General features: G+C 52.7%; 1 protein-coding gene and 1 long non-coding RNA gene across 4 annotated transcripts; both read left to right on the plus strand.

Moving 5' to 3' along the window:
* The first annotated feature begins 2,123 nt into the window (after positions 1-2,123).
* LOC142912112 (uncharacterized) lies at positions 2,124-12,748 on the plus strand. 3 transcript variants are annotated; one of them, XM_076060428.1, is made up of 7 exons: positions 2,124-2,312; positions 4,992-5,137; positions 8,131-8,223; positions 8,397-8,502; positions 9,842-10,008; positions 10,473-10,643; positions 12,030-12,748. In XM_076060428.1, the coding sequence occupies exons 2-7, from the start codon at positions 5,047-5,049 to the stop codon at positions 12,161-12,163; spliced, it is 762 nt and encodes a 253-aa protein (XP_075916543.1). In that variant the 5' UTR covers positions 2,124-2,312; positions 4,992-5,046; the 3' UTR covers positions 12,164-12,748. The 3 variants fall into 3 exon arrangements, with proteins under 3 accessions (XP_075916543.1, XP_075916544.1, XP_075916545.1); XM_076060429.1 differs by lacking the exon at positions 4,992-5,137 and adding an exon at positions 5,280-5,357; XM_076060430.1 differs by lacking the exon at positions 4,992-5,137.
* A 2,400-nt stretch (positions 12,749-15,148) lies between these two features.
* On the plus strand, positions 15,149-24,245 carry LOC142912154 (uncharacterized). The gene is made up of 3 exons (XR_012933935.1): positions 15,149-15,824; positions 20,466-20,592; positions 24,027-24,245. It is a non-coding gene; the product is annotated as an uncharacterized LOC142912154 (long non-coding RNA).
* The last annotated feature ends 2,839 nt before the right edge of the window (positions 24,246-27,084 follow it).

Genomic DNA, 27,084 nt, shown 5'->3' on the forward strand with positions numbered 1-27,084 from the left:
AGTTTTAAGTCAAAACATTCACACACGTTGACAAAGCCTCACCTTGTGTTGTTGTGGGCAGGTCGCTTCTGATAACAAGAGCGGTATAGCAGCTCAAGCGGGCTTGGCCTGGTGAAAAAAAAAACTGCGTGAATATTTACAATAAAACAAAGTTACAAAGTGGCGAGCCGGGTGAAGACAAATTAAACTTAAGCGAGATAATTAAAGTAAACGCAATCAGGCGAGGGCAGGAGGCAAGGCCCCGCGTGGCTAGGCCCCGCGCTGTAAAGTTCCAACCTGGACATCGATTCCCATGCTCGCTGCTACTCAATTGACATCCCTACGAGAGAGAGCGAGGCTCTACCTTGGTAAACAACAACAACCACCACAACAACCACCACAACCACCACCACAACAACCACAATCGCAATGAGAATTTCTCACCTCGGATTTCAGTGCAGGAAGTGATAGCTTCCTGTTATCTCGTGACGTCACGCGGCAGCAGGTGACATGACGTCACTTCCGGGGAACGGGACACGCTCCTCCCACAATGAGCTTCTCCGTAAATAAAAAAATAGAGTATGAATAAATTATGCTAATGTCCATTTCGATATTAGTTCATTGCAGTTCATTTGTTTATTTATTTGGTATAGCCCTGTGAGCCATTCGGCTCTTGAATCGGGTGCAACCGCAACAAACAAAAAACATGAACAAGAAAACATCTTAAAATGATTATGTGACTGTGCAAACAGAAAATACAGGAAAAAATATCAAAATATTCCTGAAATAGCACCGTACACCAACTCTGTGTGCAAAAATCCCAGTGGGATGCAAGTCAAATAACAACAACAATAACCACAATAGAATCAGAATCAGAAAGGGTTTTATTCGCCATGAAAGTTCACACCGACACGGAATTTACTTTGGCAGGATGGTGCATACATTCAACATATAGGAATCTAAAATCTTAAATAAGTTTTAAACAAGTCTTACTATAATAATAAGGGTTAAAAGTCTAACACCAAGGGGCTGAAGTATGTAAAATTGAATAAATATCGAATATAAAATAGCTTTAAGATATAATTGAAAAATAAAAAATGCAAATAGGTTAACATAGTTAATATCGGCAAGGTGTCATTATGTAGATAACTAAGATTAAGGCCATCAGTCTAACTCCGTACTACAATAAACATTAACATAACCTAAACCAAAAAAACTTTTCGAAATCACCACAATAAAAGCCATAAATGCAATGTAACAGTGATCATAGGGAGTGTGACCGAATTTTTAACAATAAACTATATACATAAATTATAACGCCAAAATCTAGAGCCATATTTTAGGCCACTGAATAGCAGTGGCAGCTAGGGGTGTACAACTCCTCTAGAGCAGTTTTGAGTGAAGATCTCATAGGTAGTGATTCAAGTTGCAGTTTATTGGCAATAGCATTCCAGACCCTGGGGTCATGAATAGCAAAGGCCCTTCCTCCAGTTTTTGTACGGCAATAGGGAATGTGAAGCTGGTAAATGAGTGAAGACCTGAGGTCAAATTTGTTCTTTGAAACAGAGAGGAGATCCAGTAGGTAGTCTGCGGAATTTTTTGTAAGTACATCGTGAATAAATAAGATCTGGTGCACAAGCCGTCGAACTTTAAGAGATGTTAAGTTTGACCCAATGTAGAGATCACAGTGGTGAGTCTATGGGGCAGTGTTGAGTCTATGGGCAGTGTTGAGTCTATGGGCAGTGTTGAGTCTATGGGCAGTGTTGAGTCTACGGGCAGTGTTGAGTCTATGGTGCAGTGTTGAGTATATGGGCAGTGTTGAGTCTACGGGCAGTGTTGAGTCTACGGGCAGTGTTGAGTCTATGGTGCAGTGTTGAGTATATGGGCAGTGTTGAGTCTACGGGCAGTGTTGAGTCTACGGGCAGTGTTGAGTCTATGGGCAGTGCTGAGTCTATTATGGTGCAGTGTTGAGTCTATGGTGCAGTGTTGAGTCTATGGGCAGTGTTGAGTCTATGGGCAGTGGTGAGTCTCTGGGCAGTGCTGAGTCTATGGGCAGTGCTGAGTCTATGGGCAGTGTTTATCAGTTCTACAGAATCTGAGCCTCGCTCGCACTGCGTGTTCGCCTATCCGCACTACGATTTATAAAAGCGCCCTGCTAAGGCCTCACGTGATAGCAGCCCTGCCGAGTCGCCTGCCCGTGATTCAAGGCACGGGACGTCGAATCTCCTCCTCCACCACGACCACACGAGGACATTGTTTTGTTTGTAACCTCACCACGAAGGAGGATATAGCTCAAGACCCCCCCCCCCAGACACCTACGCAGCGTTGCGCTGGTGAGTGCCGTGTTGAGGCCTATTCCGGGAGTGTCACCGGTCTCGGCTAGATTGCCCAGCCGACCGAGGCGGCACTTTGGCCGGCTACAGATGCCGCTGTCATGCGATGGCCTCCATAGAGACCTGGAAGATGGTCTCTAGGTTATGTTGTGGGTTAGCAAGCTTCCCAAGGATGCGTGAAGGCTGCCGCTCGGCTTTTGTAACGAATCTTTGCTGCGTGTTTTAAACTTGAATTATTTGCAATGCACGCGTGTCAATGTGCTCTAGAGGAGTTGTACAACCCTAGCTGCCACTGCTGTTCAGTGGCCTAAATTATGGCTCTAGATTTTGGTGTTATAATTTTTTTATGTAGTTTATTGTTAAAAATTCGGTCACAGTCCCTATGATCACTGTTACATTGGATTTATGGCTTTTATTTTGGTGATTTCGAAAAGTTTTTTTTTGTTTTGGCCATGTTTTTGTTTATTGTAGTACGGAGTTAGACTGATGGCTTTAATCTTAGTTGTCTTGTGGTTGTTGTTGTTATTTGACTTGCATCCCACTGGGATTTTTGCACACAGCATTGGTGTACGGTGCTATTTCAGGAATATTTTGATATTTTTTTCCTATATTTTCTGTTTGCACAGTCACATAATCACTTTAAGATGTTTTCTTGTTCATGTTTTTTGTTTGTTGCGGTTGCACCCGATTCAAGAGCCGAATGGCTCACAGGGCTATACCAAATAAATGAACTATGAACTATGCGTCGCTCAAAGACTTCACTCGAGTGTGTCGTGTTCAAGCTCGCTTTGTCTACCTTAGGAGCTTACAAAGTGCCGCCCAATAATTTACCGTGCGTCTGCCTCTTAGACCGAGTGAATCGCTTGAACAAGTGCACATTCAGAAGCGTAAACTCTGCGAGTATCTCGTTTTGAATCTTGATGTGAAGCTTTCGTGACTGCAGTAATTCATATTCTTAGCTCTTTCGGTAAAGTCAGAGTTGAAAGGAAACAATAAAGCAATAAAATATATATAAAACAATAAAAATTCTCACGACGTTTCGACCTGATGACGACCGTTTGTGTTATGGTCGAAACGTTGTGAGAAATTTTATTGTTTTATATATATTTTATTATTTTATTGTTTACCTTCAACGTGACTTTACCGAAAGAGCTAAGAATATCTCATTTTATTCATAGTCTGTGTTTCCAAGGACAAAAAAATTGCACATTCTCATTACCAATACATCGACCTGGCTGGCGGTCACAGTTGCCAGGAGCCCCTTTCCCTGTCGGCTTGACATTTTTTTCAACTCAATTGTTTTTTTTACACAGCTCTTGGACAGACGTGCGGCAGTGTTGGTTTATATCCTGGAAGGTGCTCTCACTTCAGGGGATGTTTCATTGATGGGAAAAAAAACCTGAGCTGGGGCTGTAATCAATGTTGTTTTATTGATCTAGTTTAAAACATCAGCACGAACATCGGTGCCAAACTAACACGATGTGAGGCGCTAGATTTGAAGCTTTCGCGATGTGCAAGGATTCATACTCTTTGGATTTTTTTCGGTAAAGTCGCGGGGGTAAAAAAAAATAAAGTTAAACCCAAGTTAAACTTTAGCAGCCTTATAGTTTACAGCAGTATGCTCTGCAAGGCAACCAGTTTGTCAGCTTAACTACTGCCTCCTGCCTCTGGTTCACGTGTGTAACGCTCTTCAACCTGCACACGGCCATCTCTCCGTCCCCAACCCCCTGCAGCATAACAGAAGGCGGCTTAACTTAGCCCCCCCCACGGCCCTTCTTATCTCCCCCCCCCCCTTAACCTGTATACAATCTCGGGTGTCTTAGAGTTCTCTTCACCTGATGCAGCAATTTTGCCGTGACGGTTTCCACCTCAAGACGGAAGCTTGTGCTGCTGCCTCCGAAACGTCGTGATTTTAATTGTTGTTTTTTTCATTTATTTATTTTATAGATTTTTTTTTACCTACGTGACTTTAGCAAAAAAAACAACGAGTCCAATGCGAGGAGGCGTTTCCCCCAACGTTCGTTTTCTGCGGTGGCAAAAAATGCAGCCTCTGCAAAACGATGAGAACCTAAACATTTTTCTCAACGCAGGAGGAACATGTCCATCAGTGAGGGAGCCTTAGGCATGCATCCAATTGTCCCTTGTGAAGGAGGAGGTCTTTAACCCGGCATGGTTGTCACCTGGTGTACAGGAGGTCGTGGGGTTTGATACCGACCCTGACACTCCCTGCTCTATCTTTGGAGTTGACGTTTCTCGCGCCCCGCGGCCGCGTGGATTTCTCTCCCCGAATCCTCCGGTTTTTTCCCCTCCACATTCAGAAACGCCACGCGTTTAGAGTATTTTGCCCTGAATGTCCACTTGATATCAGCCCACCATTTATGGGCCAGGTCTCTTCTTGAAAAGAGCTATGTAGCACGGTGGTGTGCTTCACGTGGCAACATGAAACATTGGTTACTTTTATTAGTATATATATTTTTAAAGTGATTTGTTTTACTCTTCCTGTAACTCTACACTCACGCCGTGTTTTTGTTTTGTGTTTGTTGTCATGTTCTGACCCAGTGCCACAGCTGGACATCTGTGACAAAAAGAGCTTCGTAGCGCTTTGGATTCCTCCTCTTGCAGTCTAAATAAATATCATTCCCACTGCTCCTCCCACTCCCTCCCCTTCACCCCTCCTAGCCAAGTGAAGGAAGCCGCCAGGCCGACCATCTGCCACCCCCCCCCCCCCCCCCCCATGGAGACTTTCTCCACCACCACCCATTTAGTGGCCTTGCTGGTCGTTGTGCTGGGCGACCGTCACAACCCCTTCGCCCTGCCCCTTGACCGTGAGTAGCAAACAGCGCCGCTACCCCACTTGAGACGATGCCCCCTCTCAACGCTACTCCCGCTAAAGGCCATCGACTAAACTCGACTCTTTTGACTTCACCAGGCAATGCCCACTGAGCTTCGTGGCTCTTTTTTTTACAGAAGCGCCCCGGCTCCTGCAAATGATGGCTTAAACGAAGCACTTTGACATTCAAGCGGGGCCGAGTACTCGAAACACTTGTGGGTATCTGTGTGAGTAGTGTGTGGGTCTCTCTGTGAGTAGTGTGTGGGTATCTGTGTGAGTAGTGTGTGGGTATCTGTGTGAGTAGTGTGTGGGTCTCTCTGTGAGTAGTGTGTGGGTATCTGTGGGTCTCACACAGAGACACACAGACTACTCACGCAGAGACCCACAGACTACTCACAGAGAGACCCACACACTACTCACAGAGAGACCCACACACTACTCACACAGAGACCAACACACTACTCACAGAGAGACCCACACACTACTCACTCAGAGACCCACACACTACTCACACAGAGACCCTCACATTACTCACATAGAGACCCAGACACTACTCACTCAGAGACCCACACACTACTCACACAGAGACCCACAGGCTACTCACTCAGAGACCCACACACTACTCACTCAGAGACCCACACTACTCACACAGAGACCCTCACACTACTCACATAGAGACCCACACACTACTCACTCAGAGACCCACACTACTCACACAGAGACCCTCACACTACCCACATAGAGACCCAGAGACTACTCACTCAGAGACCCACACACTGCTCACACAGAAACCCACAGACTACTCACTCAGAGACCCACAGACTACTCACAGAGAGACCCACACACTACTCACAGAGAGACCCACACACTACTCACAGAGATACCCACACACTACTCACACAGAGACACACACACTACTCACAGAGAGACCCACACACTACTCACACAGAGACCCTCACACTACTCACATAGAGACCCAGACACTACTCACTCAGAGACCCACACACTACTCACACAGAGACCCACAGACTACTCACATAGAGACCCAGACACTACTCACTCAGAGACCCACACACTACTCACACAGAGACCCACAGACTATTCACTCAGAGACCCACAGACTACTCACAGAGAGACCCACACACTACTCATAGAGAGACCCACACACTACTCAGAGATACCCACACACTACTCACACAGAGACACACACACTACTCACAGAGAGACCCACACACTACTCACTCAGAGACCCACACACTACTCACACAGAGACCCTCACACTACTCACATAGAGACCCAGACACTACTCACTCAGAGACCCACACACTACTCACACAGAGACCCACACACTACTCACACAGAGACCCGCAGACTACTCACTCAGAGACCAACACACTACTCACACAGAGAGCCACACACTACTCACAGAGAGACCCACACACTACTCAGAGAGAGACTCACACACTACTCACACAGGGACCCACAGACTACTCACACAGAGACCCACAGACTACTCACACAGAGACCCTCACACTACTCACATAGAGACCCAGAGACTACTCACTCAGAGACCCACACACTACTCACACAGAGACCCACAGACTACTCACTCAGAGACCCACAGACTACTCACAGAGAGACCCACACACTACTCAGAGAGACCCACACACTACTCACAGAGATACCCACACACTACTCACTCAGAGACCCACACACTACTCACACAGAGACCCTCACACTACTCACATAGAGACCCAGACACTACTCACTCAGAGACCCACACACTACTCACACAGAGACCCACAGACTACTCACATAGAGACCCAGACACTACTCACTCAGAGACCCACACACTACTCACACAGAGACCCACAGACTACTCACTCAGAGACCCACAGACTACTCACAGAGAGACGTACACACTACTCATAGAGAGACCCACACACTACTCAGAGATACCCACACACTACTCACACAGAGACCCACAGACTACTCACTCAGAGACCCACAGACTACTCACAGAGAGACGTACACACTACTCATAGAGAGACCCACACACTACTCAGAGATACCCACACACTACTCACACAGAGACACACACACTACTCACACAGAGACCCGCAGACTACTCACTCAGAGACCCACACACTACTCACACAGAGAGCCACACACTACTCACAGAGAGACCTACACACTACTCAGAGAGAGACTCACACACTACTCACACAGAGACCCACAGACTACTCACACAGAGACCCACAGACTACTCACACAGAGACCCACACACTACTCACACAGAGACCCACACACTACTCACACAGAGAGACCCACACACTACTCACACAGAGAGACCCACACACTACTCACACAGAGAGACCCACACACTACTCACACAGAGAGAACCACACACTACTCACAGAGAGACCCACACACTACTCACACACAGAGACCCACACACTACTCACACAGAGACCCACACACTACTCACACAGAGACCCACACACTACTCACACAGAGACCCACAGTCTATCACACAGAGACCCACAGACTACTCACACAGAGACCCACGCACTACTAACAGAGAGACCCACAGACTACTCACACAGAGACCCACACACTACTCACAGAGATACCCACAGACTTCTCACACAGAGACCCACAGACTACTCACACAGAGACCCACAGACTACTCACACAGAGACCCACACACTACTCACACAGAGACCCACAGACTACTCACACAGAGACCCACACACTACTCACAGAGATACCCATAGACTACTCACACAGAGACCCACAGACTACTCACACAGAGACCCACACACTACTCACACAGAGACCCACATACTACTCACACAGAGACCCACAGACTACTCACACAGAGACCCACACACTACTCACACAGATACCCACACACTACTCACACAGAGATCCACACACTACTCACACAGAGACCCTATTAACACTCTGCTGTATTTTCGCCCGCAGCTGCGGTTATCATCTCTGGCCACGTACGGTACCAAAGAAGCTCACATCAGGTGTATGCAGCAAAGCAGCAACCTCCTGAAACACGACGGAAAGGTGCATGGTTGCGACATCACACACACACACGTACAGGGCCCAGTTGAGTACGCAGTTTGTTAAGGTGCAGCACTGCAAGTACTTGCTCAGCCCGGAGCGACCCCCCCCACCCTCGGGAGCGACCTCTGCCCGCTCGCTGTATCTGCCCCCCCCCCCACCACCGCCTCACACAGCCAACCCCCCGTCGATGCTGTCGGAGCCAGACAGGATGTACAGGGCGAGAGAGGGAGAGGCGGTGTACATGGAGTGCTCGGTGTGGCCGCCCGCCACCATCCTGTGGTGAGACCGAACGCTGCGCCTGAGCGTCCGTCCCTCTCCGCCTCTCCTCTCGCTCTCCGCTCGCTGGAGACTCTTTTTGTTTATTTCACCGCCTGATGCCCACCGAGCCGTGCAGCTGTTTTTCAGAAGCTACCCGGCCATGTCGCAAACGACGGCCCTGACGACGCGCCTCGAAGCTCCCTGTCGCGAGGGCTGTACGTGCCCTGAACTTCTTTCGCACCCTACGTGGCCAACCATGCTAATCTGTGCCTCCGTGGATCTGGGTGTCTGTGGGTCTCTCTGTATGTGTATGTGCCCTGAACTTCTTTCGCACCCTACGTGGCCAACCGTGCTAATCAGAGGCACGAGAGCCGAGTCTGTTTTGTGAATGCCGCCAGCGGGTTTGCATGGCTGACCACGTACGGAGCGAAAGAAGTTCAACATAGAACACTCCCATAGACTTCAATGCTAAAGGCTCCCATAGACTTCAATGTTAAAGGCTCCCATAGACTTCAATGTTAAAGGCACCCATAGACTTCAATGTTAAAGGCTCCCATAGGCTTCAATGTTAAAGGCCCCCATAGACTTCAATGTTAAAGGCTCTCAAAGACTTCAATGTCAAAGGCTCCCATAGACTTCAATGTCAAAGGCTCGCATAGGCTTCAATGTTAAAGGCTCCCATAGGCTTCAATGTTAAAGGCTCCCATAGACTTCAATGTTAAAGGCTCCCATAGGCTTCAATGTTAAAGGCTCCCATAGGCTTCAATGTTAAAGGCTCCCATAGGCTTCAATGTTAAAGGCTCCCATATGCTTCAATGTTAAAGGCTCCCATAGACTTCAATGTTAAAGACTCCCATAGACTTCAATGTTAAAGGCTCCCATAGACTTCAATGTTAAAGGCTCCCATAGACTTCAATGTTAAAGGCTCCCATAGACTTCAATGTTAAAGGCTCCCATAGGCTTCAATGTTAAAGGCCCCCATAGACTTCAATGTTAAAGGCTCCCATAGACTTCAATGTCAAAGGCTCCCATAGACTTCAATGTCAAAGGCTCGCATAGGCTTCAATGTTAAAGGCTCCCATAGGCTAACATTTATAATTTTGCGCGCGCGGGGGCGGGGTAGGGCGACTGTCGATGGCCGCCACGCGGACGTGGCTCAGAGCGAGAGAGCGAGAGGGGCACTCAACGCGGCGGAGGGCCGCGTGAACCTCGCCGCCCCAACGTCCCCCGGGACGTTCGCCTCCGCGTCTCCCGAAGCCGCCGACCCCGGATCTCAAATCCCCCGACGGCATCGCCGTCAAACCTCAACGGTTCACGCCCCCCGCCTGCCCCCCCCCCACGCCTTCCCGCGCACCGCCAGGTTCAGGAACTACCGGAGCTTGAATGTTGAGGGCGAGCGCTTCCAGATCTTCGAGAATGGCACCCTTCACATCGTGGACTTGCGGCGCGAGGACACGGACACTTACACCTGCTTCGCCACCAACAACCTCAACACAGACCAGCTGCGGGCGCACCTCTCCGTCGAAGGTGAGCAAAGTCGCCGCCGGCAACAAACCCGCCGGCCGGAATCCCTCTCCGATCCGGCGCCGAGCCGTTAACCGCCGCCGTCGAAGACGAAGATCCCCCGCCGTGTAGCCTCAACAGGCCGCGGGGGCGAGCGCCGTTAGCGAGCGGCGCCTGTGAAGGCCGGCACGGCGCACGAGGGGGTGGGTGGCCGGCGCCACGCCCGACCGCCTTTGTCTCCCCGGTGCTGGCGATGTTCGTCACACACCGCGCCGGGTGCTCGTTTGAGGCTGAGTCGACCTTACGGGAGGCCCAAGACCGGTTCAGATAATCGTCACCGCGTGTTGGTGGCCGTGAGCGGGAATCGAACTTGGGTTCGCTGGGTTCGTAGCGCGGTGTAGCGCGGCGTAGACCACTACACCCGCCGCCGCCACCACCGCCGCCACCATTAACTACCACCACCATCACCCCCACAACCACCTCCACAGTGGCGCCGGGCGGTGAGGAGGAGGACGAGGAGGAGGACGAGGAGGAGGGCCAGGACGATGGCAAGGAGGCCTCTACGTCCTCGCCATCGGCCCTCAACGCCGGTAGCGGCCGTGACGGCGGTGCTGACGAGGGCGAGGATGACGACAACGAGCTGTTAGCTACCTCGCCAGGTACGCGGGAGGGCGGCGGCTTGGATCGTCTGACCACCCTGACGATGCAAATGGCCGTAGTCAGCCCAATGAGGTCGGCGGCGCGGAAATTCCTGGGTTTTCAAAAAACTGGGTTTCGGCCACCCCGCGAATCTCCATTGGCTGCTCGGGTTCCCAAGTGCTTGCTTCATTCATGCTTGGATTCAATGTTAAAGGCTCCCATAGACTTCAATGTTAAAGGCTCCCATAGACTTCAATGTTAAAGGCTCCCAAAGACTTCAATGTTAAAGGCTCCCATAGACTTCAATGTTAAAGGCTCCCATAGACTTCAATGTTAAAAGCTCCCATAGACTTCAATGTTAAAGGCTCCCATAGACTTCACTGTTAAAGGCTCCCATAGACTTCACTGTTAAAGGCTCCCATAGACTTCACTGTTAAAGGCTCCCATAGACTTCACTGTTAAAGGCTCCCATAGACTTCACTGTTAAAGGCTCCCATAGACTTCACTGTTAAAGGCTCCCATAGACTTCACTGTTAAAGGCTCCCATGGACTTCACTGTTAAAGGCTCCCATAGACTTCACTGTTAAAGGCTCTCATAGACTTCACTGTTAAAGGCTCCCATAGACTTCACTGTTAAAGGCTCCCATAGACTTCAATGTTAAAGGCTCCCATAGACTCACGGAGGTGCACACATCGAGGGCAGTCAACAAAGTTCCGGTCAAACGGAGATAAACTAACGCTTTGACAATACAAAAGATTCTCAGCATCGTAACTCTGGGCAGGGGTTTGCTGTTTTGGCAAAGAGCGTTGTTGACACGCGGGGGGTGGCGGTGGTGGTGGTGGTGGTGCACCGCTCACCGCAGAGGAGTTACAATCGGGCACCCGACGTCGATGATGTGACAGTCGGCGTTTTAATTTACCAAATAGTTTTAAACGTAGTGTGATGGATCGTCTCTCTGAATGAGTGATTGGGTGGGTGGGTGAGTGGCTGAGTGAACAAGTGAGGAAGAGGTTTCAGTCTCAACTACCAACAACCTCCAACAAATCTTCCATCCCCTAGGAGGTGGTGGCGGTGGTGGTTTTGGTGGTATTGGTGGTGTTGGTGGTGTTGGTGGTGTTGGTGGTGGTGGGGGTGGCGGTGGTGTTGGTGGTGTTGGTGATGGTGTTGGTGGTGTTGGTGGTGGTGGTGGTGTTGGTGTTGTTGGTGGTGGGGGTGGTGGTGTTGGTGGTGGTGTTGGTGGTGGTAGTGGTGGTGTTGGTGGTGGTGGTGTTGGTGGTGTTGGTGGTGATGGTGGTGGAAATGGAGGAGGAGGCGGAGGGTTGTAAGAGGCCCCCCGGTACTCGTACATGGCTCTCATCGTAGCGATGGCGACTGACGTCTCGTTTCTCCGCTTGCCCCTTTGCAGCGACGTCAGCGGCGACAACGTCAGCGGGGCGGGCGTCCGCCACCAGCAAGGCGTCTTGCTGCCCCGGTGCCGCTTGGCCCACGGCGCTTCTGCTCACGCTGGTGCCGTCGTTGGCGCGCGGCGGCGACGTCTAGAAGGAAGCTTTTCTTTCTCGCTCTCGCAAAAATCTTTACGATTTGTGATGCCCCGTTGCGTTCTGACATCGTTTCTCGTTTCCACGCATTCACGTTGTCCCGAGTTTTATTCGGGGAAAAAAGTAACGCGCCGTGTGCCCGCGACGTCTCGCGGAGAGCCGTCTTGCGTGACGATTTTAAACGCGAGTTGCGACTGAGTCATGCCCTGAAGTTGTTCCGTGCTGCTGCTGCCGTGCTGAAGACGTAATCATAAAGGCGCCAAGTTAGCTGTTGCTGCTGTTGTTGACACAAATGTTGCCGTTGTTGATGGTCCAGCTGAGGCAGGGAGAAGGTGCCAGAGTCTTGCGGGGCGAACGCTGTTGTGGATCTGGGGGGGGCGCTGTGGTGCTCTGTGAGTGATGTACAGCAACGGGAGACGAGTTTTGTGCGTCCGTCTCGTCTCACACGCTTAGGTGAGGACATCACTGACGAAGAATAATATTTTGTTACCAGGTTAAGAAGGGCCCACAACTGGGGCCTATCGTTGGCTTCCGATTTCACCGATTTTCCTCGAGTCGAAATAAAAACATCTGATTGTGAATATAACAGCACGAGCTTTAACTACCCGGCTTCGCCCGGGACTTGGATTCACCACACCCGGCCGCCTTTGTCTGCCGATGTTCACACCACAACATTTACTCGTTTGAGGCTGAGTCGACCTAGGGGAGGCCCAGGACCGGTTGAAATAATCGTCACCGGTGGTGGCCGTGAGCGGGAATCGAACTCGGGTCGCCGGGTTCGTAGCGCAGCGTAGCGCTAACCGCTACACTACCGCTCCCCCCCCCACACACAGACACACACAGACACACACACAGACACACAGACACACACAGACAACGCTAACCGCTACACTACAATGTGTTACGCTTCCACGTGCGCGGGTCACGTGACAGATTTGATGTCACAGCTCACTTGCCGTGCAAAAAATAAATGCATTATTGAGCTCCCCCCCCCCCCCCCCCCCCATAAAATAGAAGCTAAAAGTGTATTTTTATGTTTGCACGGTGTACAGTCTGGAAAGTACCCACATGGCAAATTTAAAGTTTGTTGCATGTCGGGAAGTACGCTAAACATTTTGAACAGACACATAATCACAACTTTGCCTTTTATATATCTGGAGATAAGGGAAACTACCGTTCGCAAACTATCACGGTTTGAAAGAGACGCTTAACGACGCCTCGGTGGTGTTTAAAGAAGTTGTTACCACGTAAAATCTCCACATTCAATGGGGAACAAAATAAACACATCATGCTCCAGTTTAAATGCCCCGACCACCTGTGAGATCACCACGGAGCTTAGGCCAAGTTCGCTGACAGGTCACGGGACAGACCCAGATGCCATGGATTGACTGAGACAATTGGCAGATGCACTACAGTACACATCCACACCCACCCTTCCACTCATCCGCCGACCGATCCACCCACCCTTTCACTCAATTACCCACCCACTCATCTACCCATCCAGTCATTCGCCCACTCACCTACCCACCCACTCACCTACCCATCCACTCACCTACCCACTCACCTACCGACTCACTCACCTACCCACTCACCTACCCACCCACTCACCTACCCACCCACTCACCTACCCACTCACTCACCTACCCATCCACTCACCTACCCACCAACTCATCTACCCATCCAGTCATTCGTCCACTCACTCACCTACCCACCCACTCACCTACCCACTCACCCATCCACTCATCTACCTACCCACTCACCTACCCACTCACTCACCCACTCACTCACCTACCCACCCACTCACCTACCCACCCACTCACCTACCCACCCACTCATCTACCCATCCAGTCATTCGCCCACTCACCCCACACCGCACCGTTTGAACCTCTTCCTCCTGCGCTGATACGAGCCGTCATCAAAGATGTCCGCAGCCACCGGGTCCACGACCCAGTGATTGCTTCTGCCCGGCCGACCCGGCCTTCTGGGCACTTTAACAAAGCAGTCTTCAAACGTGAGGCAGCGACGGACAGAGTTTCCCCACTTCTTATTGTTCTGATAGAAGGGGAAGTTCTCTGTAATGAAGCGACGGATGTCCCTCGCTGTCAGGCGCCCCTCGGCCGGGATGACAATCGCCATCGCTATGCGAGCGATGTACGAGTATGGAGGCCTCTTACCCCCTCCACCTCCACCACCTACACTCCTCCATCACCAACACCACCTCCTAGGGGATTGAAAATGTTGAGGTTGTTGGCAGTTGAGACTGAAATATGTTCCTCACTTGTTCACTCACCCACTCACTCCCCCACTTACCCACCCAATCACTCAGTCACCCACCCACTTACCCACCCCAATCACTCAGTTACCCACCCACTCACTCACCCACCCACCCAATCACTCAGTCACCCACCCACTCACCCACCCACTCACCCACCCATTCATTCACAATTACCCACTCACTCACCCACTCACACACTCACCGACTCACTCACCCACCCACTCATTCACACAATTACTCACCCACTCACTCACCCACTCACTCACTTACCCACTCACTCACACACCCACTCACCCATTCACTCACCTACCCACTCACTCACACACTCACTCACTCATTCACCCACTTACCCACACATTCACACACCCACCCACTCACTCACCCATTCACCCACTTACCCATCCAATCACTCAGTTACCCACCCACTCATTCACATAATTACTCACCCACTCACTCACACACCCACTCACTCACCCACTCATTCACACACCCACTCACTCACCCACTCATTCACAATTACTCACACACTCACCCTCTCAGCCAATCAGCCACCCCCTCACTCACCCTCTCAGCCAATCAGCCACCCCCTCACTCACACACTCACCCAATCAACCACCCCCTCACTCACCCTCTCAGCCAATTAGCCACCCTCACTCACCCACTCAGCCAATTAGCCACCCCCTCACTCAACCTATCAGCCAATTAGCCACCTTCTCACTCACCCAGTCGTCCAGCTGACTCCACCAAACGCTTGGCTACGTACTGTGCGATGTCAACATCTCCATATATATACAACATACATATAACATACATACAGCATACATACAACACACATACAACACACGTATAACATACATATAACATACAACACACAGACAGCAAAGCCGCGTCCACAAACTACACGCCAACATCATCATCATTATTAGTGCGCTTGGTGCAAATCGAGAAAGTTGAGACATGGCTCCTCCTCCTCCTGCTGCTGAGAAGAGAGGCTGTTGGTGGTGGAGGAGGAGGAGACGAGCGTGGGGCACCCCACCCCCTCCTGCTGCTGCTGCTCCCTGCCCGGCACCTTCACCACCACCTTCACCACCTTCACCACCACCACCTTCACCACCACCATCACCATCACCACCTCCACCACCTTCACCACCACCTACACCACCACCGCCACTGCTGCTGCTGCTGGAGTGAGCGATGCGCTGGGGAGGCCTCCTCTGTGTGCTGGGTCTCTGGGGAGGCCTCCTCTGTGTGCTGGGTCTCTGGGGAGGCCTTCTCTGTGTGCTGGGTCTCTGGGGAGGCCTCCTCTGTGTGCTGGGTCTCGGCGTCAACTCGCTGCCCACTTTGTGTCTTCTCGCACGCACGAGAACGCCTCTCCATCCCCGCCAAGGTCAGCGAGTGTGAGAGAGTGTGTCACAGAGTGTTAATGAGTGTGAGAGAGTGTGTCACAGAGTGTTAATGAGTGTGAGTGTGTCACAGAGTGTTAATGAGTGTGAGAGAGAGTGTCACAGAGTGTTAATTAGTGTGAGAGAGTGTGACAGAGTGTTAATGAGTGTGAGAGCGTGTCACAGAGTGTGAGAGAGGGTGACAGAGTGTGACAGAGTGTTAATGAGTGTGAGAGAGTGTGTCACAGAGTGTCAATGAGTGTGAGAGAGTGTCACAGAGTGTTAATGAGTGTGAGAGTGTTTCACAGAGTGTTAATGAGTGTGAGAGAGTCACAGAGTGGTAACGAGTGTGAGAGAGTGTGACAGAGTGTTAATGAGTGTGAGAGAGTGTGACAGAGTGTTAATGAGTGTGAGAGAGTGTCACAGTGTTAATGAGTGTGAGAGAGTGTTAATGAGTGTCAGAGAGTGTCACAGAGTGAGTGTACTAGTGTGTGTGTGTCTGTGTGTCCGTGTGAGTGTACTAAGAGGTTGGGCCTTACCATCAGCCCCACCAAAACTAAGCACCTGCCTGGGTATTTTGTACTATCGGACACTCCACCCCCACAACTCCCAATCAGTGATGGGGCAGTTGTGGATAGAGTGGAGAGTTTCCCATACCTGGGCAGTGTGCTTATGACCGGCTCCAGTTTAACAGCAGAGGTCTCACTCCGAATCAGTCGAGCGGCAATATATTTTCATCGGTTGCGTAACGCTGTGTGGAAGCTTCCTGGTCTGTCGCTCAGCACGAAGCTTCAGGTCTTCTCGGCCATGGTCATTCCCTCCCTTCTCTACGCTTGCGAAACGTGGACCCCCTTAATGGAACATCTTCGCCGGTTGAAACATTTAGGCTGGCCTGCCTACGATCCATCCTGGGTTTAACCAGGCTGGATTGTGTGAGGAGCTCACAAATCCTTGAAAGATCTGGGCAAGGTCCCATCGGTGAGCTCCTCCGGCGGGCAAGGATTCGTTGGCTGGGTCATGTAGCCCAGCCACCGGATCGAGTGGGCTAAACGGGCGAGGCACGGGCTAGAGAAGAGATGGAGTGATGTGGTACAGGAGGACGTGGAGCTGAGTGGACTTGCCGATGACCGGTACCAGCGGTGTCAAGATCGGCCTCTGTGGAGGAGGCTCGTGAAGGACGCTACTGGGCAGTTGGAGGCAGTCGCCCTCCAACAACAACGGAGGGCGTAGGGGCGACGCTCACAACAACGAGCGGAGCGCTGGGTGGATAAAGCACAGCAGGTTGGCACAGTAGGGGGCACAGGTGGTGCATCAGCCAGTCATCTCAGTCATCTTAGTCGACCCGTGGCATTTGGGTCTGCCCCGTGACCTCCTGCCAGCGGGCGTTCGACACTTCATGTGGCCTCAAGGTGCACATGGCCTGGCACAAGCGTCGTGGTGACGTCACCGCCACTTAGTGGCGAATGGCGATTGTTGTTGTGTACGTGTGTGTGTGTACGTGTATGTGTGTACGTGTGGGGAGCGGTAGTGTAGCGGTTAGCGCGCTGCGCTATGAACCTGGCGACCCGGGTTCGATTCCCGCTCACGGCCAACACCAGTGACGATTATCTGAACCGGTCCTGGGCCTCCCCTAGGTCGACTAAGCCTCAAATGTGTACCTGGTGCGCTTGATAAAAAACATTGCCACTGGGGAGACAAAGGCGGTCGGGCGTGGTGCTGGCCTCCCACCCCCTCGTGTACCGTTACCGGCCTTCATAGGTGCTCGCTAACAGCACTTGCCCCTACAGTCTGTTAAGGCTATATGGGGGATCTTTGTTTTTTGTGTGTGTATGTGTGTGTGTAAGACTAATTGTACGTGTGTACGTGTGTGTGTATGTGTGTGTGTGTAAGTGTACGTGTGTGTGTACGTGTATGTGTGTGTACGTGTGTGTACGTGTGTGTGTAAGTGTACGTGTGTGTGTACGTGTGTGTGTACGTGTGTGTACGTGTGTGTGTATACGCGTGTGTGTGTACGTGTGTGTACGTGTGTGTTTACGTGTGTGTGTGTGTACTACGTGGCCGGGAGTCAGAGCCATTCCCTGTACACCTTGGGGTGCGACAGGGATGTCCTCTGGCTCCCACATTATTTAACATCTATTTTGACCACGTAGTTCGTGAAGCCTCCAATAGCTGTACCAGGGGAATCTCCATATGGTACAGATATAATGGGAGGCTAATCGATGCCCGGGTGCGGTCAAGGGATGGCTCCCTATTGCTCAACCACGTTATGTATGCTGATGATTTGGTAATAGCTGCTCAGTCAGAGGAGGAGTTGGAGACGCTGCTGCTGAGACTGGAGCGTGCCACTAAGAGGTGGGGCCTTACCATCAGCCCCACCAAAACTAAGCACCTGCCTGGGTATTTTGTACCATCGGACACTCCGCCCCCACAACTCCCAATCGGTGATGGGGAGGTTGTGGAGAGAGTGAAGAGTTTCCCATACCTGGGCAGTGTGCTTATGACTGGCTCCAGTTTAACAGCAGAGGTCTCACTCCGAATCAGTCGAGCGGCAATATCTTTTCATCGGTTGCGTAACGCTGTGTGAAAGCTACCTGGTCTGTCGCTCCGCACTAAGCTTCAGGTCTTCTCGGCCACGGTCATTCCCTCCCTTCTCTACGCTTGCGAAACGTGGACCCCCCTAATGGAACATCTTCGCCGGTTAGAAACATTTAGGCTGGCTTGCCTACGATCCATCCTGGGTTTAACCAGACTGGATTGTGTGAGGAGCTCACAAATCCTTGAAAGATCTGGGCAGGGTCCCATCGGTGAGCTCCTCCGGCAGGCAAGGCTGCGATGGCTGGGTCATGTAGCCCGCATGCCCAGCCACCGCATGCCGAAACAGCTTTTGTTTGGCCGGATTGAGGGGGCTAAGCGGGCGCGGCACGGGCTAGAGAAGAGATGGAGTGATGTGGTACAGGAGGACGTGGAGCTGAGTGGACTTGCCGATGACTGGTACCAGCGGTGTCAAGATCGGCCTCTGTGGAGGAGGCTCGTGAAGGATGCTACTGGGCAGTTGGAGGCAGTCGCCCTCCAACAACAACGGAGGGTGGAGGAGCGACGCTCAGAACAACGAGCGGAGCGCCGGGTGGCTAAAGCACAGCAGGTTGGCACAGTAGGGGGCACAGGTGGTGCATCAGCCAGTCATCTCAGTCAGTCGACCCGTGGCACCTGGGTCTGCCCCGTGACCTCCTGCCAGCGGGCGTTCGATACTTCACGTGGCCTCAGGGTTCACATAGCCTGGCACAAGCGTCGTGGTGACGTCACCGCCACTTAGTGGCGAATGGCGGTTGTTGTTGTGTGTGTACGTGTGTGTACGTGTGTGTGTGTGTCACTTTGTGTGTTGTGTTGTGGGGAGCGGTGGTGCAGCGGTTGGCACGCCTCGCTATGAACCCGGTGACCCGGGTTCGATTCTCGCTCACGGCCAACACCGGCGACGATTATCTGAGCCGGTCCTGGGCCTCCCCTAGATAGACTCGGCCTCAAATGAGTACCCGGTGCGGTGTGTAAACATCGCCACTGGGGAGACAAAGGTGCCCGGGCGTGTTGCTGGCCACCCTCCCCCCCACGTGTGCCGTTCCAGCCTTCATAGGTGCTGCTCGCTAACACCACTTGTCTCAACGGGCTGTTAAGGCTATATGGGGATCTTTGTCTTTATTTGTGAATGTTGAACGTCTTTCGCACCGTTTGGAGCCAACCGTGCTCATCGAACGATCGGCGGAAGGACAACAAACTGAAACACGGGAAGCAGTTTTACTAAAAAATGAATTTGTCAATCTCGTGCATAGCTCCGGTGGCTTCCTGATATCAGAAGGAAGAGCTTTCCAGACGGCCGCAGGAGCGCTCCTGAAAGCGCGCGATGCGGTGACCGCCTTTGTTTTTAGGCATCTGCGCAACTCTCGAACGTCCAGTGAAAAAGAGCTTCGCGGCTCATCGGATTCCTCCGGCACGAACGCACATCCTGGCTCCGTTTGACGGTCAGCGCAAAGCCGCCGCCGCCGCTCGCGACGCCGCCCCAGAAGTTTCGGGCGGCGGTTTGCGGTCCCCGACGAGATCGGCATTTTGCGTGAAACAAGCCCGACCCTCCCGACGCCCTTTCGCGAGTCCCGTCGAGGGGTGTGCCCGGACAAGCCCCCAGGCAGTGGCACCGCGGCCGAGCTGGGGGGGGGCGGCGGGGGGGAGCGTCTTGCCGCCCTCGTCGCAGGGAGTACGAGGTTCGCCCCGGGTCCACGTTGCCGAGGGGCGGCGTTCGTCCACCGTTGGCCGCGGCGCGATCGGTCACGTGGTCGGCGTAGCGACACGGAGAGAGAGGGGGGGAGGCCCACACGTGCACGTGTGAGCCGCAACCCTCCCTCGTGGAATATTATTTCGTGATGCCACGTTGCACGGTGGTCAGTGGCCCACCTGGGTCGATGGCCCGTCTTCGTGGCACGTAGCAAGAGAGCGACGGGAAAATGGCCGTTATCTGAAACCTCACTTAGCGCACGTTTGGTTTTGCGGTGTCAAATGTTTCGGCGCGTTTTGAAATCGATTTCAAATTGGGGATCGCCGCCGGTGAGCTGGCGACGGGGGTAACGAGGCGCCCCCCCCCCCCCCCCCCCCGCGTGCAGGGGAGCAGCACAGGGAGGTGTCGTGCGTATGGGAGAGCCATCGCCTCGTGGCCTCGGAGCAGCGCTGCCATCACCTACGGCGGCCCGAGCCACTCAGTCAGGGCTGCAACACAGAGTGTGAGCTCCGGTAACTCCATTGCACTCACACCCCCATCACACTCACACCCCCGTCACACTCACACCCCCGTCACACTCACCCCATCACACTCACACCCCCATCACACTCACACCCCCATCACACTCACACCCCCATCACACTCACACCCCCATCACACTCACACTCCCATCACACTCACACCCCCATCACACTCACACCCCCATCACACTGACACCCCCATCACACTCACACCCCCGTCACACTGACGCCCCCATCACACTCACACCCCCATCACACTCACACCCCCATCACACTCACACCCCCATCACACTCACACCCCCATCACACTCACACCCCATCACACTCACACCCCCATCACACTCACACCTCCATCACACTCACACTGACACCCCCATCACACTCACACTCCCATCACACTCACACCCCATCGCATTGACACCCACTTCACACTCACACTCCCATCACACTCACACCCCCATCACACTCACACCTCCATCACACTCACACCCCCATCACACTCACACCCCCATCACACTCACACCCCCATCACACTCACACCCCCATCACACTCACACCCCCATCACACTCACACCCCCATCACACTCACACTACCATCACACTCACACCCCCATCACACTCACACCCCCATCACACTCAAACTGCAACACAAGCAATCATCATTATCATCGGGTGTGAAAACCAAGAATATTAATCCCTGCATCCACGAAAGCTTTAAATCGAAAAATAAAATGCGTTAAGATGTTCAAACACCAAAAATAGAAACCGAATACAATCTGCATTAACCACACGCACAGACACAGAGAGAGTGTTTGTGTTGAACATGTAAACAAAACACGCTCCGATCACATTCGCATTGTCTTTGAAACTGATTGGCCCACACCCTACACTTAGAGTCGTACCCCCAGAGCACATCAAGAGGACAAAAGTACAAAGACAAAGGGTCGCTATCGGAGCATTTACAGCTGGTAGTGAGCAACTACAACATGGGACCAATAGGTACCACGTGCTCTTTGCTTCCGTCGGTAAAGTCCCCGCGGGAATAAAATAAATTAAATCCGCGACGTCTTCTTTGGTTCTTTCGGTAAAGTCACCACGTAGAATGAGAATAAAATAATAAACTAACACAATAAAATACTCACGACGTTTCGGCCACAGCACAAGTGGCCTTCTTCGAAACGTCGTGAGAATTTTATCGTGTTATTTTATTATTTTATTCTCATTCTACGTGGTGACTTTACCGAAAGAACCAAAGGAGATGAATCCTTGCAGTCACGAAAGCTTTAAATCTAAATTTTAATCCGCGACGTTTATGGGCGCAACACGAAGCTGTACGTCACCAGGTGGAGACAACCACAGCAAGGAGACAGTTGCTGAGGTGGGCAGAAGGGCTGCCATGACAAGAGGCCATGTAGGTAAGAGAGGGGGGGAGGAGGAGCAAGGGGGGAGAGATAGAGAGAGGGGGGGGGGGTGTAGGGTAAAGTGACGTAGTTAGAAATAAAATAAAATAAGTAACACAAATTTAAAAGAAATCAAAATTGTTTTTCTTTTATTTCTCCCCACGCGAGTTTGCCGAAAGAACGAAAGAGTGTGAAGTGGGCAGGAGAGGGAAATATTCACGCTCTGCGCGCGTGTCTTATTTGATCTGCGCCAGGGGGTTTATCTCCTGTCGCTGTGGTGGTAGATTCACTCCAGGCACACACTGGTGAGTGGCCGCACCTCGCAAGGCATTGTGGGTTGGGGTTTACACGGCATTCCCGCTTAGAGAGGCGTCCCTGCAACGCACGCTGATGTGAAGAAGCCATCTGTGCCGGCAGCCACCAGCAAAACGTCCGTCCCGTGTGGTCAAACGTCGCGTGCGGATCGCTCTCCCGCAAGAAGCACCCGGCGGTGCTGTCAAAGCCGTAATATGGCAACGCTTGCAGTTCGCCACGTGACGGCCGTTTTCATCGGCCGCGTCGGGTGGAGGAGGGTGTGCGGCACGACATTTTACTTACGCGGTGACCCAACTGGCCCCACCACCAAAGAAATCCATCGTGAACCATCCGTGCCGCTGGACCTCTTGCCCCCAAATTTCGATTTAAAGCTTTCGTGACTGCAAGGATTGATCTTCTTTGGTTCTTTCGGTAAGGTCACGTAGAGTGAGACTAAAATAATAAAATAACACAACGTTTCGTCGTGAGAATTTTATTGTTATTTTATTATTTTATTCTCATTCTACGTGACCTTACCGAAAGAACCAAAGAAGATGAACTCGTGCCCCCACTTAGGGCCTTCCTCTTCTCCTCTGGCCACGGCTCGCTTGCCGCCCTTCTCTCTGCGGAGGGCGGCTCCGAGATGATGTAAACTCCTGCGCCTGGTATGCAGGTCGGGTGTTAGATCCCGACCCTGACGCGGTCGTGTGAAATTCTTCCTCCAGCTCCTCCGGTTTTATCCCTCCACATGAAGAAACATGCGTTGAGACTTTGGGAGATTAATTTGGTGCTCCCGAATGTGCAAACGATGGGCCGCTTTGTCGAGCTGTCATTCGTGGCCAGTGTCACTTGTAACAAAAAATATAAGTGAATACATCAGTGGGCTTTGCCTGGTGAGATGGGGATGGTTTAGTTTCATTTGCATGCGATTGGGTCATTTGTTTTGCTGTTTGTTACTCTAACGTTTTTATCCGCCCCTGCTGGACATCTGTGAAAATTCACTCCGCAGCTCATCGGATTCCTCCAGTATAAATCATTATTCTGATTTCAACTATTTCAACGATCAACTTTTTATTTTATTTTACCAGGTAAGGCTCACTGAGCCGCATCGTAAGCTGCCTGGCAATCACAAATGACGATAGCCCAAGCGGAAGTGGCTCATTATTATCACCGCGTGGAAAATGTTCCGCGGTAGGCCGAGTGCTCTCCGAACGTGCGACGTCGATTACAAAATGCGGAGGGTGAAAAACCCGGAGGAACCCGGGGGGGAAATCGACGTCGAGAGAGACGCACGCCAACTCCCAAATACGCACGCAGTAGCAGGCGTCGGGGTCAGGATGGAACCCCACGACCTCCTGCGTAGCGGCCGAGGGCACGCAGGCGGTCCGCTCCTTCACGGCGGGGTAGGGGGGATGGGGTCAGGCGAAGTCGCCTTTGCCGGCACGTGACCCCCCCCGGGCAGAGGCCGCCGCGCCGACATCGGCGTGAGAACACATTCCTGCCGGAGGGAGCCGGTAGGGAACGTTGGGTTGAGTTTATAAGGGCACCACGGGGTGACCAGCCCCTCCCCAACCAGGCCCACCCCTCCCACCCTCACCCATCCCCTCCCTCCCTCCCCACCCAGCCCCTCCCCACCCCCTCCACCCAGCCCGTCCCCACCCTCCCCACCCTCCCCACCCCACCCTCCCCACCCTCCCCTCTCCACCCCTCCCATTTGTGGATGTACGACAGACGGACGGACACAACAACAATCTCCTGTGTGCCGCTGCTGCTGCCGGTGTAGTAACCACCAGGAGGTTCCTACCAGCGACAAACCCATTCCTGCGCCTCGGCCCCTGAATTCGTTCCCCACCCCCGGCTCTCGCGTGTGGCGCACGAGGACCTGCGGCGGAGGAGGGAAGCGCTGGCGGGCCGTGCAGCGACAACTCCCGAGCGGGGGCAGCCCCTGGCCGAGGCGGGGCCGCGAGGTGCCGGAGCGGCCGGTGGAGCGGCAGCGGCGTAACGAGCGCAGCAGTGACCAGCCGGGTGTGCCGGGACAGCTGGCACTGTGGTGCCCCACCCCACCCCCCACTCCACCCCCCACTCTACCCCCCACTCTACCCCACACTCCACCCTCCACTCTACCCCACACTCTACCCCACACTCTACCCCCCACTCTACCCCCTACCCCACCCCCCACTCCACCCCACACTCCACCCCCCACTCCACCCCCCACCCCCAACTCCACCCCCACTCCACCCCCTACCCCACCCCCCACTCTACCCCCCACTCTACCCCCCACTCCACCCCCCACTCTACCCCACACTCCACCCCCCACTCTACCCCCCACTCTACCCCCCACTCCACCCCCTACCCCACCCCCTACTCTACCCCCCATTCTACCCCCCACTCTACCCCCCACTCCACCCCCCACTCTACCCCCCACTCCACCCCCCACTCTACCCCCCACTCTACCCCACACTCCACCCCCCACTCTACCCCCCACTCTACCCCCCACTCCACCCCCTACCCCACCCCCTACTCTACCCCCCATTCTACCCCCCACTCTACCCCCCACTCCACCCCCCACTCTACCCCCCACTCCACCCACCACTCCACCCCCCACTCCACCCCCTACCCCACCCCCCACTCCACCCCCCACTCCACCCCCCACCCCACCCCCCACCTGACCCCCCACCCCACCCCCCACTCTACCCCCCACTCCACCCCCCACTCCACCCCCCACTCTACCCCCCACCCCACCCCCCACTTTACCCCCCACTCCACCCCCCACTCCACCCCCTACCCCACCCCCCACTCCACCCCCCACTCCACCCCCCACCCCCCACTCCACCCCCCACTCCACCCCCCACCCCACCCCCCACAACCCCACCCCAACCCCCCACCCCACCCTCCCACTCCACCCCCCACTCCACCCCCCCACTCCACCCCCCACCCCACCCCCCACTCCACCCACACAGTCTTAGAGGTCTACGCTCGAAGTGATAACGAGGAGACGCTCGTGGCCCGAAAGGAATTCCGTTCGGCGTGGATTATTGGTACAACCCTGGTGGTGGCCCGTGTCACTTATCGCTTGCGCGCCGTTCACGAAAGCTCTTTGTCCATTGTTTAACTATTCATTATTTGACAGCGCATTGAACTCGGTTGAACTAAAAAGACAGAAATACCCCGTCTAGCCTTTAGCCGACCGTTGGAGCAAGCGGCGTTAGCCAGCGGCACCTCGTGTTGTGAAGGCTGGCATCGGGCACGAGGTGGTAGGTAGCCAGCAAACCACGCACGTCCGCCTTTGTCTCCCCAGTGTTGATGTTTTGCACAACGCGCCAGGTACCCATTTGAACCCGAGTCAACCTGGGGGGGAGGCCCAGGGATGACCGGTTCAGACAATCGTCACGGTCGTTTGCCAGCGAGCGGGGATCTAGTTTAGAAAGTCACGGTTGTTTTTGCCCAGCCGTCGTGGGATTGTTGATTGTGTTTTAGGATTCTCACGCAGTGCGCCGCTGAAGATTTACTCTCTTCAGCTCGAAACGCAATCTAAGCGAAGAGGATGCGCGTTGAGCCAACACTTTGAGCCGTGCGGTTGTAACTTCCGACGAATAAAAAAAACTAATTTAATCGTGGACAACGCCTCTTTTTTAGTTTGTTTAACGGATGCCTTGTTAGATTGCGAGGAGTCTGCAGATTCAGGATGGTTCGGCATTAACCGTGCCCCTATGGCATATTTTGGCATCGTTTATTGCTCGACTTCTTTCCAGCACAGAGGCAGGGAAGCCGACAACCCAAGGGGCGCCCGCGAGGGAGAATATCGTGGGGCGAGTCGTTTGTGCGACACGCGCCTCATTGTCAAGTGAAGCTTCAGTTCAATATTCACTGTGTAATAGATGTAAAACACGTGATGGAGCATTAGCACGTGATACCATCAACAATATCAACTGCTCTCTCTATATATATTCTAATGCAAGGATGAGAACTTAAAAGATGTGAATCGCAAGTCCGACGTGTATTCATTTAAAACGTTTTAATTGGAATGGAACGATGAAACGTAGAACGATTGTTAAGTGAAATGAAGTTATAATAACAAAACAATTCCATTAAGAAAGTAATAGGACTCGTCAAAGCGCAAAAAAATCGCAACCTTTGCAATTTTGCTAATCGCATTGTTTCAAATTGCGATTGTTTGATTTTAAATCGATTTAATCGTTCAGGCCTAGTGCCTACCCGGGGACACTATACCACCCCCCCCCCCCCCACGTGTGACCACCCCACGTGCGTGTATACAATAGAGTCGTGCCTGTCTCTTGCTATAGGGAATTATTAAAAAGATGGTAAACAAAACTGTGCTCGTGTATGTATGCATGCTGAACTTCCCAGTGCAAGAGTTCCTGCTGCTGCTGCTGTTGTAACCTAAGGGCAGTGGTTCTTGAACCTTTACTGTAGCCTTGCACCCACCCCCTTTGGCTCTGAAATCGTTAGACATGTGACGATGTTAATAACAACGTAGGGGGAGGGGGCTTGACCAAACAAAGTTCTTACTTACGTTGCCCCGTGGCTTCGTTTGAGTTTGACGATTTCACTTTAAAAAATCATCCGGCCATGTCTCGCACCCCCCAGGGGGTGCATGACCCACAGGTCAAGAACCACTGGTGTAGTGTGTAGCGTAGTGGATAGTGTAGAGGAGCATGGTAGTGTAGTGTACAGTAGGCTAGTGTACGTATTATTGGGTCTTTCAGGTCACGTTGATAGGTTCAAATAAAATAAAATAACTCATCTACGTGACTTTATGACGTCTTGC

The sequence above is a fragment of the Petromyzon marinus genome, unplaced genomic scaffold (genome assembly GCF_048934315.1).
Source record: "Petromyzon marinus isolate PM22_M1 ecotype Great Lakes invasive population unplaced genomic scaffold, UKy_Petmar_22M1.pri1.0 PM_G_Scaffold_19, whole genome shotgun sequence".
Taxonomy (NCBI): domain Eukaryota; kingdom Metazoa; phylum Chordata; class Hyperoartia; order Petromyzontiformes; family Petromyzontidae; genus Petromyzon; species Petromyzon marinus.

Excerpts from the sequence above, each read along its gene's own strand:
- LOC142912112 (XM_076060428.1), top strand. The coding sequence starts at position 5,047 with ATGGAGACTTTCTCCACCACCACCCATTTAGTGGCCTTGCTGGTCGTT. Across the intron at positions 8,224-8,396 it reads TCCTGAAACACGACGGAAAG|CCAACCCCCCGTCGATGCTG; the intron begins GTGCATGGTTGC and ends CGCCTCACACAG. Across the intron at positions 8,503-9,841 it reads CCGCCCGCCACCATCCTGTG|GTTCAGGAACTACCGGAGCT; the intron begins GTGAGACCGAAC and ends GCGCACCGCCAG.